The sequence below is a fragment of the Mesocricetus auratus genome, unplaced genomic scaffold (genome assembly GCF_017639785.1).
Source record: "Mesocricetus auratus isolate SY011 unplaced genomic scaffold, BCM_Maur_2.0 Super-Scaffold_100013, whole genome shotgun sequence".
NCBI lineage: Eukaryota > Metazoa > Chordata > Mammalia > Rodentia > Cricetidae > Mesocricetus > Mesocricetus auratus.
Genome location: NW_024429196.1, coordinates 42,392,971 through 42,410,396, shown reverse-complemented (window position 1 = coordinate 42,410,396; position 17,426 = coordinate 42,392,971). Strand labels below are relative to the sequence as shown.

Here is a 17,426-nt window from a genome sequence, read left to right as displayed (position 1 = left end):
TAGAAATTCATCCCCTGCAATGCCTTTCACTCCTGCAAGGTTGCCTTTTTTCAGGAAGAAAAAAGTCCCCTGGGTAAAAAAAATCAATACTGGTTAATAAAACATCAGGTGTGCAGACATAACTAGGGATGACGATTCCGCTGCACAGGACTGCCTGAATGCACCAGGTGCCATGACGATTAGTCATCCGGGGCAGACAGCAAGCCTGGTGCAAACAGGAGGCTTGGGCGCTGCAAGAGAAAAGGAGAAGAGGTGATCCTGGTGGGAAATTAGTCTGAATATTTAAACCACGCAGGAATGCTTTCTCCAAAGCACAAGAACATTCTAATCAGAACTAGAGGACCCAAATGGTTGTAATTTTATCTTTAGAGTGACACTGACTGTATCTGAATAGGAGATGCCACATAAAATGCTAACCAAAGGCAAGTGATATGCCATTTGATGGCTTTCTGCGGTAAAAGAATGGGTCCTAAAAGCTCACTGCACCCCAAGTATCTCACAGTATCGATTCTCCTCATAAATTCTGCATATAGTTTGTTAGAAAACTAAGGGAGTTTGGATCCTAAACATGCAGTAATATTGTGTCACTCTGTGGCATCATTGTAAAGGCCATTTTAAGAAATAACTGCATTTTATTTTACAAAAAATTCAGAGGTTAAATACAATTCCTTATCTCTTTTTTTGAAAAATTGCCGTTTTTAATCCACATAGGATAGATAAGTAAAATATAATTTTGATTTTACATTTTTTATGTAAAGGTACAATAAATTTATGAAAAAATTACTGGTATTTATATGAAAAACTATCCTTTGTTCAAGAAAACATCTAACCATTTAGAACAGCAAATGAATGCTAAATCCTCTTGGAAGAAAGCAACTAAATGCCCTTCCAAATAACATTTAATTTGTTGATCATATTTATTTGATTACTGAAATTATGGATAATTCATATATTCCTTTGCTAATGCTTTTGATTAACTTAAAATGCAGCAAAAATACAAAATACAAAATTGTCCACAATATGACAGAATGCAAGAACAAATCCTTCAAATTTTATTTTCCTTCTAGCCATTAAAAACCATGAACTTCTGAGCTCACTGGGTCAAAGTGCTTTCTGCTGAGACAGATGAGTTTAATCCCTAGGATCTGCATGGCATATGAAGAGGACCAACTCCTCCAAGTTGTGCTCGGACCTACATACACATACCATGGCTCAATCATGCCTATATATACACATATACACTCTCTCACACATATGCACAGATAATAAACAAACAAAAAATGCAGTAAGACCTGGTCAAGGCACAAGAATGCACAGAACACTTAGTCCTACAAGGAACATGTATACCACCCTCCTCTCATGGATCACTGCAGAAGTGGGGTAGGAAAGAGGCAGAGGTAGTGGATGACTACACGGAAACATTGTCTTCTGGACACAGTGGGCAGCTGTATATCTGCACTCAGAGCAGTTACAATGGCATGCACAAAAATCTGTGCAAGCCCAAGCCCCACCAAACCCCATTATGGAGATAGGAGTTGGGCACACAATCCCTTGTCATGGGTCTATCGGCAATTGTTAGCTGCTGGGAGAAAAATCAGTTTTCTCGAAAAGTAACAGCCCCTGGTAAGTTGACCATGCTCAAGTGGAAAGCCACAATGCCCAACAATATTTGGGCAGCACAATTTGGTCTTTGATGGGTTAAAAAAAAAGCTACCAGGTTGGGTGGATGTGGAAAATGGGGAAGACCTGGGAATAGGGAGAACTGGGGGAGCAAGGTAAATATAATTAAAACATATTTTATTAAATTCTCAAAAACCTAATACTTTTTTAACTCCTTGGGTTTCTTGGGTATCAGATTTTGCTTTTTTTCAATCTGAAAATATGCAAAATCTAGGATGTATAATCATAAATATAGCATCAATGTCCTCTTTAATGTTTAATTAAAGAAATGTGCTTTGTTTATAAAGGGTAGACATCTTAATCCACTAAGTGCAGGGCTTCCACTGCACAACTGAACTTTATGTGGGTGAAACAGATAAAGTGAGCAAGTCTGTGGAGTCACCAAGGAAAGAAAGCACACTGCATGTCCATTCAGCCCTTCCTCAAAGTGTTTTATAATATACACAGTACTGCCCCTAGGACAACCTCCAGATACACATGAGAAATTAGGTCCCAAAAACTGGAGGTAGGTGAGAGACAGAACATGTGCCTACAATTCAGTTCTTAAAGCTGCAGAAACAAAGCAAAATAAAAACTGCAATGCTATCAACTTGATCAAAATCCTCTTAATAAAAATATGGGCCTGAACTGAAAGTCTGTGTTCTAAATGTCAGCACTGACAATCCTTCCCAACTATCAGGCTGTCTGGTCGATCGGCTATGTATGATGTTAACAAAGGGACAAACATGGCTCTCCATTCCATGTATTCAAATGTTCATTCAACAAGCTCACAAAAATAACCATAATGTACTTAGACAATGAGCAAATGCAACATAAAGGTATTGCTGTATTGAGGAAGACAGATATAAAAAGTTGCAATTAAATGTAAAGACTGTGTTTAAAGTGGCAGTACCTCTAAGAGCCACAGAATTAGGAAGGGTTATGTGACAAACCTGGAAGGAAGAATTAGAGAGCAGACACAGACAGGGAATAAAGGCCAGAGTAGAAACAACTTGCTCAACGGCATGAAGTTCCATAACAAGGGACAGGAAATTATAAGCAGCTTTACACAGATGAAAGATCCATCTAATTCATGCCCAAGAGAAAAGGCAGGTGCTACAGCTGGAGAGGCTGACTAACAAGGAGCACTGAATAATTACAGCGGGATGAAAGGTGGGAAGTGGAGGAAAGCAGGGTGGACTGGTCCAAATCATTAAGACATCAGGAATCAGCAAGTTTCAAGGGAGAAGACTGAATGATCGGATCAGAATCTCTGGAGGTCTACTCAAGCAAGCGAGTAGGAAGAGAAGTGAGAGAACAAACACGAGAGAAAGCAGACTAGTTCACAGGAGGTGCAGCAGCCTCAGAGAAACGATGGATGGGAACTAACAGAAGCTCAGGAGGAGAAGAGGCCAGCACATAAGCAGGTGGCAGAATCCAAGCAAGAACTTAATGTGCATAATAAGGACAACACATTGCTGCCACAATCTCATGCCCACAGCAAAAGTGGTGAGACAGGAGCTCAATTACACACAGCAGGCAAAGTCCTAGAGTGCCTTACACACCACACGGAAGAGCTCGGCCTCTGTGTACATAATGGTTTAAAAAGTTCTGTATCTTCAACACAATACCTGCAACCAAGAGGCAGAGGGTTTAGAAGGAAAACAAGAGTCTCCCATTTACCAAGTGCAGGAAGGAAAAGCTAAAAGCCAAAGCTCAAGTTTAGGAAAAACAAAAGCAACAGGATATGAGGAATGGCTGTGGGGAAAGGGGAAAAGGGTCACTTTCGGCTTAGGTGATAGAAGCTGGTGATGCCACCAAATGAGTTCACACAGCACAAAACAGGTGCTAGTTTAGAATGAAAAGAAGACGATCCCAACATGTTTATGATAAGGTTCAGATAAAAAGAACAAAGGCAGGGAGCACCTAGAAAACTCACATGTTGTTCTGAGAGAGCTCAGCTTGTAGGCAAAAAGAAAACACAAACCAGCATGGAACCAAGAGGAGGAGCCAGCTTTAGAAAACCAGGATGTCAGGGTCAAATGATGGAGCTACTGGGAACACCAGAAGTGACCAAGAAGGCATTGAAAGGGCAGCTGTGATAAAGAAGTTCTGACAAGAGAAACACACAACTTAAAATCAGCAAAATGTCCACCAATCAGTGAATGGCGACAGAAATTACGTCATGGCCATACAACAGACTAGTCTTCAGCAGTAAAAGGAGTAGTACTGATCCCTGCTCTGACATAGAGGAACTTCAAAACAGTATGCTAAGTAAAATAAGTCTGGCAAAACAAATCAAATAATCTGTGACTGCATTTATCTGAAATAGTCTAAATAGGCAAGACATTTATAAATACACAAAGCAAGTTGCTAGCTACCTAATGCTAATATTAAGTATGTTCTGTGGTATAGCAAATACATGTGTAAGAAAGGGACAAAATGAGATGAAGAACAGAGAAGACAAAAAGAGCCTTAAACTGGAAGAAGGAAATTTCCTATGGGTAAGTGTGGGTGTGGACTCTGAAACTGAGGCTGGCCTTGCATCATTGTTTCAACTTTCTTAAAGAAATGACACTACATGGGGTCATGGTGCACATCTGTAATACAAACACTCAGGAGGTCAAGGCAGCAAATCATGAGTTTAAGGTGACTGTCGAAAATCTAAGGGAATGGAAAAGGAGACGGGAGAGGAAGAGGAAGTCAGAGGAAAGAGAACGCTATTATCTGAGAGTAAAGGACAATGGTTGAGCAGGTGAACTGGGGACAACGGGAATGAGGAAATGCAGCTTACATCAAGTTTTAGTAAAAAAGCAAGCCTGAGTACAGGGGATGCCACATCCCATTACACGATGGATTCAAAACTGAGAGTATAACTAAAAGAACAAAAAGATGGATAAGGAAGACTGGCAGATAGAGGATAATTTCACAGGACAAATAACAAAGGAAAGTAAAAGAACAGAGATTGGGACACCATATTCAAGAATGATGTTTGTGTGAAAATGAGCATGAAGGTCTAAAGAGAGTATGCTGCAGGCCAATATCACCAATTTCCTGATAGTGAAACCACCCACAATGTGGTCATAGCAGTGGGAGATGGACCACTGCGGTGGATTGAATAAGAATCCCTCCTCCCCATAGGCTCATATATTTGAATGTTTCATCTCCAGGGAGTAACATTAGAAGGATTAGGAGATGTGACCTAACTGGAGAAAGTGTGTACCTGGGAGGTGGGCTTTGAGGTTTCAAAAGCCTATGCTAGGCCAGGCTCTATCTCTTTGCATAGAGATCAGGCTGTAGTTCTAAACTACTTCTCCAGCACCACACCTGCCTGCTGCTATGCTCTTTGTCATGATGATAAAGGACCAAGCCTCTGACACTGTAAGCAAGCCTCCAATTAAATGCTTCTGTTATAAGAGTTGCCCTGGTCATGGCACCTCTTCACAACAATAGAATATGGTGACTAAGACAACCATAGAGAAGTGAAGTTCAATGGAAGTAAATGAGCTTGAAGAACCACCAGGTCAGCCTGCATCAGTGAAGAACAAGGAGTTAGCTGGAGCTCAGCAGCCACGACATGACAGGGAAAGAAGGCAGGGGACTCACGGGAGGGAGTTTATGATAAAAAAACAAAAGAGCAGACATTATTGTTAAAGCGTTAAGTGAGTACAGGGATCTGTTTACAAGGGAACAAAACTGAAGCAAAAGGCATTTGGTGGGAGGCTGGCTGGAGAATGAAACAACATAGCATAAAGCCAAAGGACACATGAGAGGTAGGAAGGTCTAAGGTTCACTCCCAGGCTCACGAGGAAGAGAACAATGGGTGAAACCATGGCCTCCACTAAATAGTCTGGGTTCAAGAATAAACTAAGGGTCTGACCCAATACCTAGTGTAGTCTCAGTATGTCAGTAAGATCTTTACCATAGCAAGCACATAGATGTTGGCACCCACAATCCTCTTAAAGTGCTCCTTACCTTGTCATGAACCGTCATACAGCTTGCTGCATCCTTCTGAAGAATCTCTGTCACCCCATTGGAAAGCCTTTCATACTTCAGTTTGGGTTCCTCTTCACTCTCTTCCTGAATGAAAAGCAGAAGAACATGATAGTCATTGTAACTTTGTTCTGAATGACTCAAAATGCACTTAAGGGGTAACAAGGTATAGCTCTTTCACTTATTGTCAAAAACTATGACAATAAATACAGGCTAAGATTCCTGTTTCTTTTTGACAATTATGTAAACAGTTTCTCTGGTGGAATAAATTAAAAAGTTGAAAACATGTATATTTGAACTTACCATTGTACTGTAATAACTATATATTTACCCTTACTGTGTGGTACAGTACAAATCAATAAATGTAGGACAACAATAATATTATTGTAATTTAAAAGAGGAATAATTTTACACTTGTAAGTTTAAAACAAAGTTCACAAACCAAGAACTGTGATGGCTCATGTCCAAGAAGTCAGCCCTACATTCATGCACTATGGGCAACACTAACTGAACTCATCTGCTTCCACACTAACTGGACTCAATTGGTTATATATATGAAGAAGGCACGAATTTAAGAGAATGGGAAAAGGAGTTAGAGTGGAGACAGAGGAATGATATTATAAAAATTCATTATGCTCATGAATGAAACTCTAAAATGGAAGGCATCAGCACCCACAGCAGCTCTCACAATGGTGGCAGGTTAGTGTTGACTTTGGTGGGAAGACTGATTTCCTCACTCATGAGGCTTTCCCCAGGCTGCCTGAACATCTCAAAGGTATGCAGCTTCTCCCACTGTGAATGAATCTGAGAGAGAACAAAACAAAGCCGTATGCTTTGTTAGGCCTATCCTCCAAGGCTGCACACTTCATAGGTACAATAATCTACTGATCTGTGTGGGTCAGCCATGATTCAATGTGGGAGGAGAAGACATAGGATATAAATGACAAGTTGTGAGGACTGTGGGGGAGGGGCACCACACAGCTGTAAGAATATTAATAAAACATTGAAAAGAAACATTTCATGTACACTAATGGACATTCCTAAGTTCAAGAGCACACAAGCTACCAGCTGTTGAGTAGCCAAGTGTTCCTCCAGGGACTGTGCACATACTGTTAACTTTCCAAGACTGAGAACTAACAGCAACAAAATACACAGCACAATGGGCAGTATTCCACAGGAAGAGGAAATGACGCTACCCAGTAATCAACCCCAAGGAAGCTGTAGCATCCCCAGACTGAACTATGTACAATATGACACAGTTAATTAACCAAGTCTTTAAAAACTAAACAGGGAAGAGTATAAAAACAATAAACCCTTCTGTATCTCCCAGCAAGAAAGGACACTGGAAAGGAAACAGTAGATGTCATGCAGGTGAGCTGTGTGTGCCGAGGGAAATGTGTTAAATACAAATTGAATCCTGAATAGCAGCCCTTAGAATAAGATGCCACATGTTGCTCAAGAGTGGACATCAAATGTGCACTCAATGTGAAAGTTAATTCTAGCCTCCCAACTATTTTGCATAAAAGCACTCATCCACGGACCATTAGATAAGCTTACTGTAAATAAGGTTTGCCTGCCTTATTTATAAGTGAAAACTAAGTAATCTCTCTCACATAAATATACCAAAATAAATACTTTTACAACACAGTTCAGTGAAGCATTCCCACATGGTTTCAAAAATCATAAATAAAATGAAAACTCAGTATTAGGCACTTTATGTACCATTTCATGCTTTCCTGACAGGTATCCTTTATGTTTACTTAAGAGCAAGTTAAAGGTGAATTTTAAGGCTTTTTTTTTTGCCTCCTTGTCAAAAGAAAGAAAATAGGAAATGACTCAAAACTACAATTCACAGAGGTTATTTTGCTATTGCAGACTCTATATTACATTTTAAATAAAAAAATTTAATCACAAGGATTTAATATCTAGTTTCACTTTAATTTTGGAAAAAAAATAAACAGAAAAAAGTGCAGTTTGAACTTTCATGGTAAATAACTCTGTGTTAATAAAAAGCAAATCAATAATTTTGTTAAATTTTAATAATCCTACAAACCTACAAATAAAACCATCAACAGTCTGAGTTGAGATGACAGTTAACTGTGTTACTATGACAACCTGGTGGAACAGAACACGTACTGACTTGCAGCTAAGTGAAGATATGAATAGAGTGACATTTACCCATACAAGAAAAGTTTGCAGCTTTCCTTCAAAAGAATCAATTTCTCAACAAACATGGATTCGTACTAAGTGTATAGCACTTTTAATTAAAGACAAATCCTTGAACCATCCTGTGAAATTCTAGAACACTATCTGAAAATAAATGTCATTTCAGGGTCCCTTTTGCTGAGTTTTGAATTAAAGGGAGAAAATCATCTGAGGAAATAACAAATTAAAGTTATTAAAGGTTTTCTCTATAAGATGCTTTTCGGTAGTCCTCCCTTTTGTCAGTGTGTCCTGAGAGGATGAATATCCCAGCAAAGTCAGTTCAGGGCACTTCACCTGGCCTTGTGTACCAGCACTATAATCATTCCCATCATTTAAAACCTAAATATAAGAAAAAAATGTAGTGTAGCTATTAGATTCAACATTTTCATCCTATTTTAATTTGTGTCAATATCTTTGTTTCACATGTTAATACATTTTATACAAATGCACCATTGTTATAGTCCAAATAACAACATGAATTTCACTTATAGAAAAAAAAATTTAGCTGGGATTGGTGGTACAATCTATAATCCCAACTACTCAGGAACTGGGACAGGGGAATTGCAAGTTTGAGGCTTACCTGGACTACCTTGAGTTCAAGGCCAACAGTGTTAACTTAGAAAGACCCTTTCAAAATAAAAACCCTGAATAACGGCAGGCACATAGCTCAGTTCATGATAATAATACACAAGTCATTAGTTCCCATGTACCAAGTGTCAACCATACATTTTCTATTCTTCCTATTTACACAGAAATGAAATGTTTATTTCTGGGTGCAACTTCTTTATTAAATTCAATTTTAATTTTAAAAACCAAAACTGACATTAGATAGACTCAAGAAAAGAGGTGAGACATCACCTATTGCCCAGATTAAGCTGGTAAAAACATCTGCAGGTACTCACTACTCAGCAACCATCATGGCTCTGTGCAGATGCCATTCCCCTTCCAGGACACCTCGGCTGAACCATTAGGAAATTTAATCAGATGAACAGTTTACCTCGTTTCCTGTCATCAGCTACATCTGACTAGGGGCAAATCCTTTTAATAAATATCCAGTGTTTTAAAGCTGGATACAATAGGGAGACACTAACATCCTCAAAGAATTTCTTGGTGTTTAAAAAAAACAAAAACAAAAACTCCTCTCATGCAGCTTGAATTTCCACAGTAAAACCAAGTGTTAATAAAAAGCAAATCAATAATCAACCATGGGTATGAAAGTCTAAAATAAAGGTTTGCTTCCTCTAGGATATTCTGTCTAGAACTCTAATTACCTTGAGGAAAACTGAAATACTCAAAATTGTACTCATTCTTACAAGTCCAATATATAAAAATAACGATCAAAACCCAATATCAGAACATTTGAATTTCAGAATATTTGTATTTTAAATTGTCTCTTATCACCAATAATTCACTTCATAGAAGATCTGTGATATATGCTAATATTTCTGATCAATTATAATTTACTAGAGAAAATAAGGGATATACACAATTAGGAAATTATTAACGGCATTATTGAAATTAATGTCAAACAAAATACAATTTGAAACTCAAAAACAAAAATGTTTTAAGGAACAAATCTAACCACTTCCACAGAGTATTACAGACCAACAGCAGAAACAAATGGAAACAAATGGAAATCACGTATTATTGGACATACACATTTACTTGAAACTACGTTATCTATAACACACAGACCTCCTCAAATTTAGTACACAGAGTATGCCTTTAATTCCAACACTCAGAGGACAAAGGCAAGCCAATCTCTGTGAGTTTGAGGCCAGTATGCTCTACAAAGCAAGTTCCAGGATACCTGGGCCACACAGAGAAATCCTATCTTGAAAACCAGCCAACCAACCAACCAACCAAACAAACAAACAAAATCTTCAGATGGGTAGCGGAGACCTAGAGGTGAGGCACAAAGTCAGTGGAGGGCTAAGGCCTTCAGCTAGCTTTCTAACACCACTCCCACATGTGCAAAAAGAATACGGTCACTTTAAAAAAGCTGTTAATTACTGTGTGCTATCCTTCTATTATAGAAGCAGCATTTTATTTATACAAAAAAGATGAGCATCTGATAAAAAAGACTTCACAGCTCCTTCTTAAGTGTCAAAATATATCAAGAAAACTACATAATGAAGCTGAGAGAAATTCTGATTTCCATTAATAATACAAAGCATTACAGCTGCCTCAATGGCCACACTTCTTATGAAAGTGACATGAAGATAACAGACCACCTATAATAAAACAGCTTCCAAAATGCCTTTCTATAGGGCTGCTGACTGATAAGCAATTACATTATTGTATGAATTACAACAATGCTATATTTTCATCTTTTAAGCAATATTGCTAATATAAAAAATTCATAACTACCACAGAAAATTGGAATTGATAAATTAATATAGATGGATCAAGTCTGCTCTTTCAAATGTATAGAAAAGTCACCATGACTCGATACCTACACATAACTTTTTAAGACTTTCATATTTCCCTTCTTGCCTTTGCTGTTTTTAAAGTTAATTAATTAATTTATGATTTTCTCATCTATTACATCCTGACCAGGTTCTCCTCCCTCCTCTACTCCCAGTCCTTTCACCCCCCACCCGTCCTCTCCCCTCTCCCCTAGATCAACTCCTCCTCCATTTACCTTCTGAAAAGAGCAGACCTCCCAGAGACACACTGAACACAACATAACAAAATACAGTAAGACTAGGCACATACCCTCATATCAAGGTTGGACAAGGTTAACTCAGTAGGAGGAATAGGGTCCCAAGAGCAGGCAAAAAGAGTCAGAGACAGTCATCATCCCACCGTTAGGTATCCCACAAGAACACCAAGCTACACAGCCATAACATATATGCAGAAGAATTAGGTCAAACCCATACAGACTCCCTGCTCGTCAGTTCAGGCTGTGTGTGCCCCTCTGAGCTCTGGTTGACTGATTCTGTGGGCTGTGTTGTATTCTTGTGGTGTACTTAACCTCTCAGGCTCCTACAGTCCTTCTTCGAACACTTCCATGAAATTCCCCAGCTCTGCCTAATGTCTGGCTATGGGTCTCTGCATCTATTTCCACCGGTTGCTGGATGAAGCCCTCCTGATGACAACTGGGCTAGCTACCAATCTAGGAGTATAGCAGAATGTTGTGAGGAATCATTACATCTGCCTTTGGTTTTTTTTGTTTTTTGTTTTTTGGTTTTGTTGTTGTTGTTGTTATTGTTTGGTTTTTTGCTTGTTTGTTTGTTTGTTTTGGTCCAGTCATGTTTGGTTCTATCCTAGGTCTCTAAGCTATTCAGCCTCTGGTTCCTGACCCCCCAGGCAGTGTCAAGTGTGGGTTCCCTCTCATGGTGTGGGTCTCAGGTTGGACCAGTCCCCCATGTCTTGTGCCACCTTTACCCCAGCACATCTTGCAGTCAGGACAAATTGTAGGTAAAAGGTTTTATGGCTGGGATGGTGTCCCAGTCCCTCCACTGGAAGCCTTGCGTGGCTCCATGTCCCACATTACTCGTGAATTCCAGTGAGTTTCCATGGCACTAAGTTTCTACCTCACCCCCAAAATGCCCCCAATTACAGTCTACTCATCCAGTACTAGCTCCCTCCTCCACCACCACACACACGCGTACCTCATCCCTTCTGTTACACAGTACTTTTAAAAGGATAAAGCACGCATTGGCAAGTTACTAGCAATCAGGTGGTTTGTGTTCCCTGTAAGTGACTGGACTCACTTTGGCCATAACTTGGACATATGGCAAGAAGCTGCTACTGGCAGCTTCCAGCTTCCACAGAGAGGTCAGTATAGATGTGAGATTACCTACAATTTACAAGACTATTCCAGAAAACAAAATCACTTAATTCAAAAAGCCCATGATGCCACAGTCAAACACCAGTTAATAAGATTCCCCTGGTAAAATACTTTATAGACATTAACATCATCTCCAGGCAATATCTTCCTGATGCTTGTCGGGTTAAAGATATCATAAAACACTCTGCACCATGCAAACTTTTCTCTAGAAATGTATGTGTATTCAGTGGGAAGAAAAATAGAAGAATACATATCAAACAGTAACCTCCCTCAAGCTTCATGCTCTTCATCTATGGGACAGGGGTGATAATTTGACCTATGTTATATTAAGAGGTGAGAGGGGATCACTGTTCTGATATGTGGCCAATATACTCTAAAACAAATGCGCACTGCATTTCTTATAGAAATAAATGCCATTTTTACAAAAATAAATGCCACTGTTCAATATTGTTCAAACCACATTAACTGAATTGAAATCCCTGTATTTTAGAGCCTCTCTTCTCACTCAAATACTCTAACTAGGAAAGGGGGGAAAAGTTGAGCCTGTAATAATTGAAGAGCACTACTTAAGATGCACAAGCCAAGCAGTCTTCATAAGCCCTGCTCTCTCCTTTGCCCTGTAGTATCAGAATTTCATGTTCAATTCAAGGAGAAAAAAATAAGGTGAAGGTTCCCATGCCCTATGCCACATACCATAAACAGGATCAACTCTCATCATTTATTTTATATTGGGAAAGCGATAAGAATATATAGAAGAGGAGGAAAATGAGAAAAGCAAATAAGCTTTTCATTTCCTCCCAGCCATATGGAATAACCTCACCAATCTTCAAGATATGCCATTCGGGTGGACAATTTCCGCCACTAAAGCCAACATAACCCTCTTTTCCTTTCTTCCCAATATTCTCTGGTGATCACAAGATCCTTAGAAGCAGGGTTTATGCCTTTTCATTGTTCTGAACTTCACCTAACAAAACTGTGGGTACCCAATAAGGACCAGTGAAAACAAACGTCTGTTGTAGCAGAAGACCTAAGTTTAGCAACAGCTTCACAAAGGTATCCCCAATTAGATCTCTACACTCCAAATCAGAGACTAGGAATAAAGCAACTGCAGACATAGAAACCCTGGAAGGTGTGTTACTAGTAGACATAGAGAGGGGAAGAGGAGGCTCTAAACAGAGGGAAAGCACTGGAAACTAGAATTTTAGATAAATTTATAGAAATGATGCCCCTCTTCTTCTAACAGAGATAAAAAGCAAAGGCCATGTAAATTCAATTTTCAAAAAACCTTATATTTAAATTCTGCACCCTGTTATATGAAAAAGAACCAATGCTAAATGCTTGAAATGACTGTTTTAGCAGAGATTTAATGCTTCTCGGGCATGTCTAATTGCACATTCCTTTTCTAAATGTGTAGAAGCATCTGGTAACCAGTCACACCCAAACTTCTTACAGCACAATCATTTCTATACTCACCACAACTAACAATACCATTAAAAGGAAAGCAATTACCAAAATCAAGGTAATGATAGCTTGACTTTTTTTTTTAAGCTTACAGCCTATTTTTTTCAGAAATCATAAGCTGACTGAAGAAAAAGTAGGCAACTGCTTTCTTGCCTCCTCTCAATGCTCGAGCCCACAACGCAACTCTGCCTATAATCATGGCCTCTTTCTCCTACCCTTGACCTCTTTCTGCCCTGGCCACCACCTTTCTGCATCATAGGATGAGAGTTTCAACCTTGAGTGCTGAAGGATCAAGGGAACCCTGATGAAACAAAAACTGTACTAGAAAACAAAGACAAAGCAAAATAAATTAGTCAGAAAACACAGCAAGCCTAAGCACTAGGGCCAGTCCTAAATCTGTGGTGACTCTGAGGCAAGAGAACCTTTGGTAGACAGTCTAAAGGAAGGAACATAGGTCACTGGAAGCAAGTCTTTGCAGACACTGGCACCTTGGCCCTCACTGTTTCATTTCCATTCTCTCTCATATTCTTATATTCTTACATCTCTACTGACTCCTCTTCTCTTTCCTCCTATCACCAAGTGACCATGACTCCTCTGTCACATGCTCTCACCATTATGCTCTGTGATACCATAGGTGCAAAGCTACAGAGCCAAACAACCAACAGTATGAACCTCTGACACCATGGTCTGAATAAACATTTCTTCCTTTCAAGTGGATTATCTCTAGTATTTTGTCAGAGTAATGGTATGCTAACGTAGTACTTTTGAAAAACAAATGAAATCAACTGAGTAAATCAAAGTCAAAAAGCACTGCTTCTCTCCTGCAATGAGGTACCTGGCTCAGGCTGTGTGAGCCACAAGTTCTATGAAAAACTTTAAAAGCATAGGAACCCTCAAGCTTCCCACTGACCCCTAACAGGGAAATACAGTAAAATGGGAAGTTTTTGGTAAATAACAATGGTTTCCTTCCCAAAGAGCCCAGCGACCACCTAAGATGAACTGCAGGAGTATGGCAGCACTAGGGGATTCAAGGTTTGCCAGCCTCACCCCTGCACCCTGGAGGAGCCCAGCGACCACCTAAGATGAACTGCAGGAGTATGGCAGCACTAGGGGATTCGAGGTTTGCCAGCCTCACCCCTGCACCCTGGAGAGGGACAGGATCTGCCTTTTTGTGCCACCATTTGAAGAAAATGACTGCTGAAGGTGAGTCTGAACATACCAATCCCTTAAGAAACCAAAGTCACCTGCAGACCATTTAGATACATCATTTGATATAAGCCAAAATACACAATTTACTGAGAAAGAACCCTAGAAGATTTTTTTTTTTTTAGTCTGGTACCAAAGAAATAGAAGGGCCCAGAACTTACTAGACAGAAAGATTAGAAAGGAAAAGATGCTGTACTTATTAAGTCAGACTTTCCTTAAGTTCAGCGTCAATTTCTGATTAAGAAACCTCAATTACTTATTGGAGAGTATTGTCTTTATGTTCTTTAAGTCACTTACTTCTATCATGTGTTTAAATATATATGATACATAATATATACAAAGAGAGACTGTGTCTGTATATCTTTGGAAGGTAATATACTGGTATAAATAACAAAGGGGAAAGAAATACTTGTAGCTTGGCCCATGCAAACGCAAACGTACTGGACATATAAAGCAAGATTATAGCTGCAAGCCTTTACTTCACCTTTTTTTTTTCAGTTTAATCAGTTGCTTCTAAACCAAGCAGCCAATCCTAAAGAAATGTTTCCTCTGCTGGATATACCATACATAACCCAAATATATATACAGGGCAAGTGTCTTAAAACCTGAGTTATCCCACTTTTAAAAGGGATAATAATTCAAAATAAATAACTTTATTTTCCAAGTCTTAGAGCACTCATTATTATATCTTAAAATACTTTTGAGAGCATGGCACACACTATTACTGTAGGTGACCATAAAGATGGCACTACTCCATCTTGGCTCAAGGGCAGAGAGTTCAAAACTGTCATCAGTAAGTCAGAAGATCTAGAGGTCAAAGGTGTGGCTACAGTAGGAAGTTAGATCTTGGCTTTGGGTGTCTTATCTAAATAACAACAGATCTGGTCTGAGGTGTGGTTACTTCTGACCCTCAAGGCCAAGTAATGAGAAGTTGAATCTAAGGTGTGTTTACTAAATCCTTGGAGAAATGAGGAAGAAAAGTCTGTTCTGTATACATGATACCATGTTCCTCCTTTTGGTTAAGGTATAAAGAGTGGTGAAAATTAAATTTGTGGCATTTAAAAAAAAGGGATAATAATTCATACTTCAGGAAATTTTTGTAAAACTTAGGTGTAAAACTGTTCATAGTTTTTTTTTCTGCTGAATAGTACTCCATTGTGTAAATGTACCACATTTTCTCTATCCACTCTTCGGTTGAGGGACATCTAGGTTGCTTCCAAGTTCTGGCTATTACAAATAAAGCTGCTATGAACATAGTGGAACAGACATCTTTGTTGTATGAATGGGCATCTTTTGGATATATGCCTAAGAGTGGAGTTGCTGGGTCTTGTGGTAGGTTTATTCCCATTTTTCTGAGGAATCTCCATACTGATTTCCAAAGTGGCTGAACCAGTTGGCACTCCCACCAGCAATGGAGGAGTGTCCCCCTTTTTACCACATCCTCTCCAGCATAAATTGTCATTGGTGTTTTTTATTTTAGCCATTCTGACAGGAGTGAGATGGTATCTCAGAGTTGTTTTGATTTGCATTTCCCGGAGGGCTAAGGATGTTGAGCACTTTCTCAAGTGCCTCTCAGCCATTTTAGACTCCTCTATTAAAAACTCTCTATTTAGTTCTGCAGCCCACTTTTTAACTGGGTCCTTTGATGTTTTGGAGACTTGCTTCTTGAGTTCTTTGTAAATTTTGGAGATCAACCCTCTGTCAGATGTGGGATTAGTGAATATTTTTTCCCATTCTGTGGGCTGCCTTTTTGTCTTGCTGACTGTGTCCTTTGCCTTACAGAAGCTTCTCAGTTTCAGGAGGTCCCATTTATTAATTGTTGATCTCACTGTCTGTGCTAGTGGTGTTATGTTCAGGAAGCTGTCTCCTGTACCAATTCGTTCAAGGGTACCACCCACTTTCTCTTCTAAGAGGTTCAGTGTGGCTGGATTTATGTTGAGGTCTTTGATCCATTTGGACTTAAGTTTTGTGCATGGCGATAAACATGGATCGATCCGCATTCTTCTACATGCCAGCCTCCAGTTATGCCAGCACCATTTGTTGAAGATGCTTTCTTTATTCCATTGTATAGTTTTAGCTTCTTTGTCAAAGATCAGATGTTCGTACGTGTGTGGGTTAATATCAGGGTTTTCAATTCGATTCCATTGGTCTACCTGTGTATTTTTGTGCCAATATCAAGCTGTTTTCAGGACTATAGCTCTATAATAGAGCTTGAGGTCAGGGATGGTGATGCCTCCGGACGTTGCCTTGTTGAACAGGGTTGTTTTGGCTATCCTGGGTCTTTTGTTTTTCCATACAAAATTGATTATTGTTCTTTCAAGGTCTGTGAAGAATTGTGCTGGGATTTTAATGGGGATTGCATTGAATCTGTAGATTGCTTTTGGCAGGATTGTCATTTTTAACTATATTGATCCTACCTATCCAAGAGCATGGGAGATCTTTCCATTTTCTGAGGGCTTCTTTAATTTCTTTCTTTAAAGATTCAAAGTTCTTGCGATACAGGTCTTTCACTTGTTTGGTTAGTGTGACACTAGAAGAAACCATCCTGAGTGAGGTAACCCAGTCACAAAAAGAGAAACATGGCATGTACTCTCTCATATATAGATTTTAGACATAGATCTGGGGAGTGCCAGCCTACAATCCCATGGCCAGAAAGTCTGGGAAACAGAAACTTCATTTAGTGGCTGATCGAAGAAGAGGCCGACTCCCTCGGTTAAGTACTGAGCTGAACTCAAGAAAGCCAGTAACAGAGAGGGAGGACTGATGACCAAAGGGATTAAGACTGGGCTGGTTTAACCCCCAGAAACAGCTGACCTGACAAAGGTTAACTCTTGAATCCCAGGCATCAGCCTGGGAATCCAGCATGGTACTGATCAAGACCCCCTGAATGTGAGTGTCAGTGAGGAGGCCTAGGTAATCTATTGAGCCTTGGGCAGCAGATCAGTACCCATCCCGAGTATACACATGGACTTTAGACTCCCATCTAACAATGTGAGGTGCACTCTCACCCTGAACTCTTGGGGAAGGGTCTAGGCCCTGCCCTATATGAAATGACAGACTATGGACACCCCCATGGAGGGCCTCACCCTCCCTGGGGAAATGAGGG

At 39.6% G+C, this 17,426-nt stretch overlaps 1 protein-coding gene across 1 annotated transcript in view; it reads right to left on the bottom strand.

Annotated features, from left to right (window-relative positions):
* Vps41 (VPS41 subunit of HOPS complex) overlaps positions 1-17,426 on the bottom strand; it is a 157,741-nt gene that overhangs the window by 125,252 nt on the left and 15,063 nt on the right. Inside the window, exon 3 of the mRNA XM_005071807.4 lies at positions 5,635-5,739. Coding sequence (XP_005071864.1) covers positions 5,635-5,739 — 105 coding nt within the window. The remainder of the gene's footprint in view (positions 1-5,634; positions 5,740-17,426) is intronic.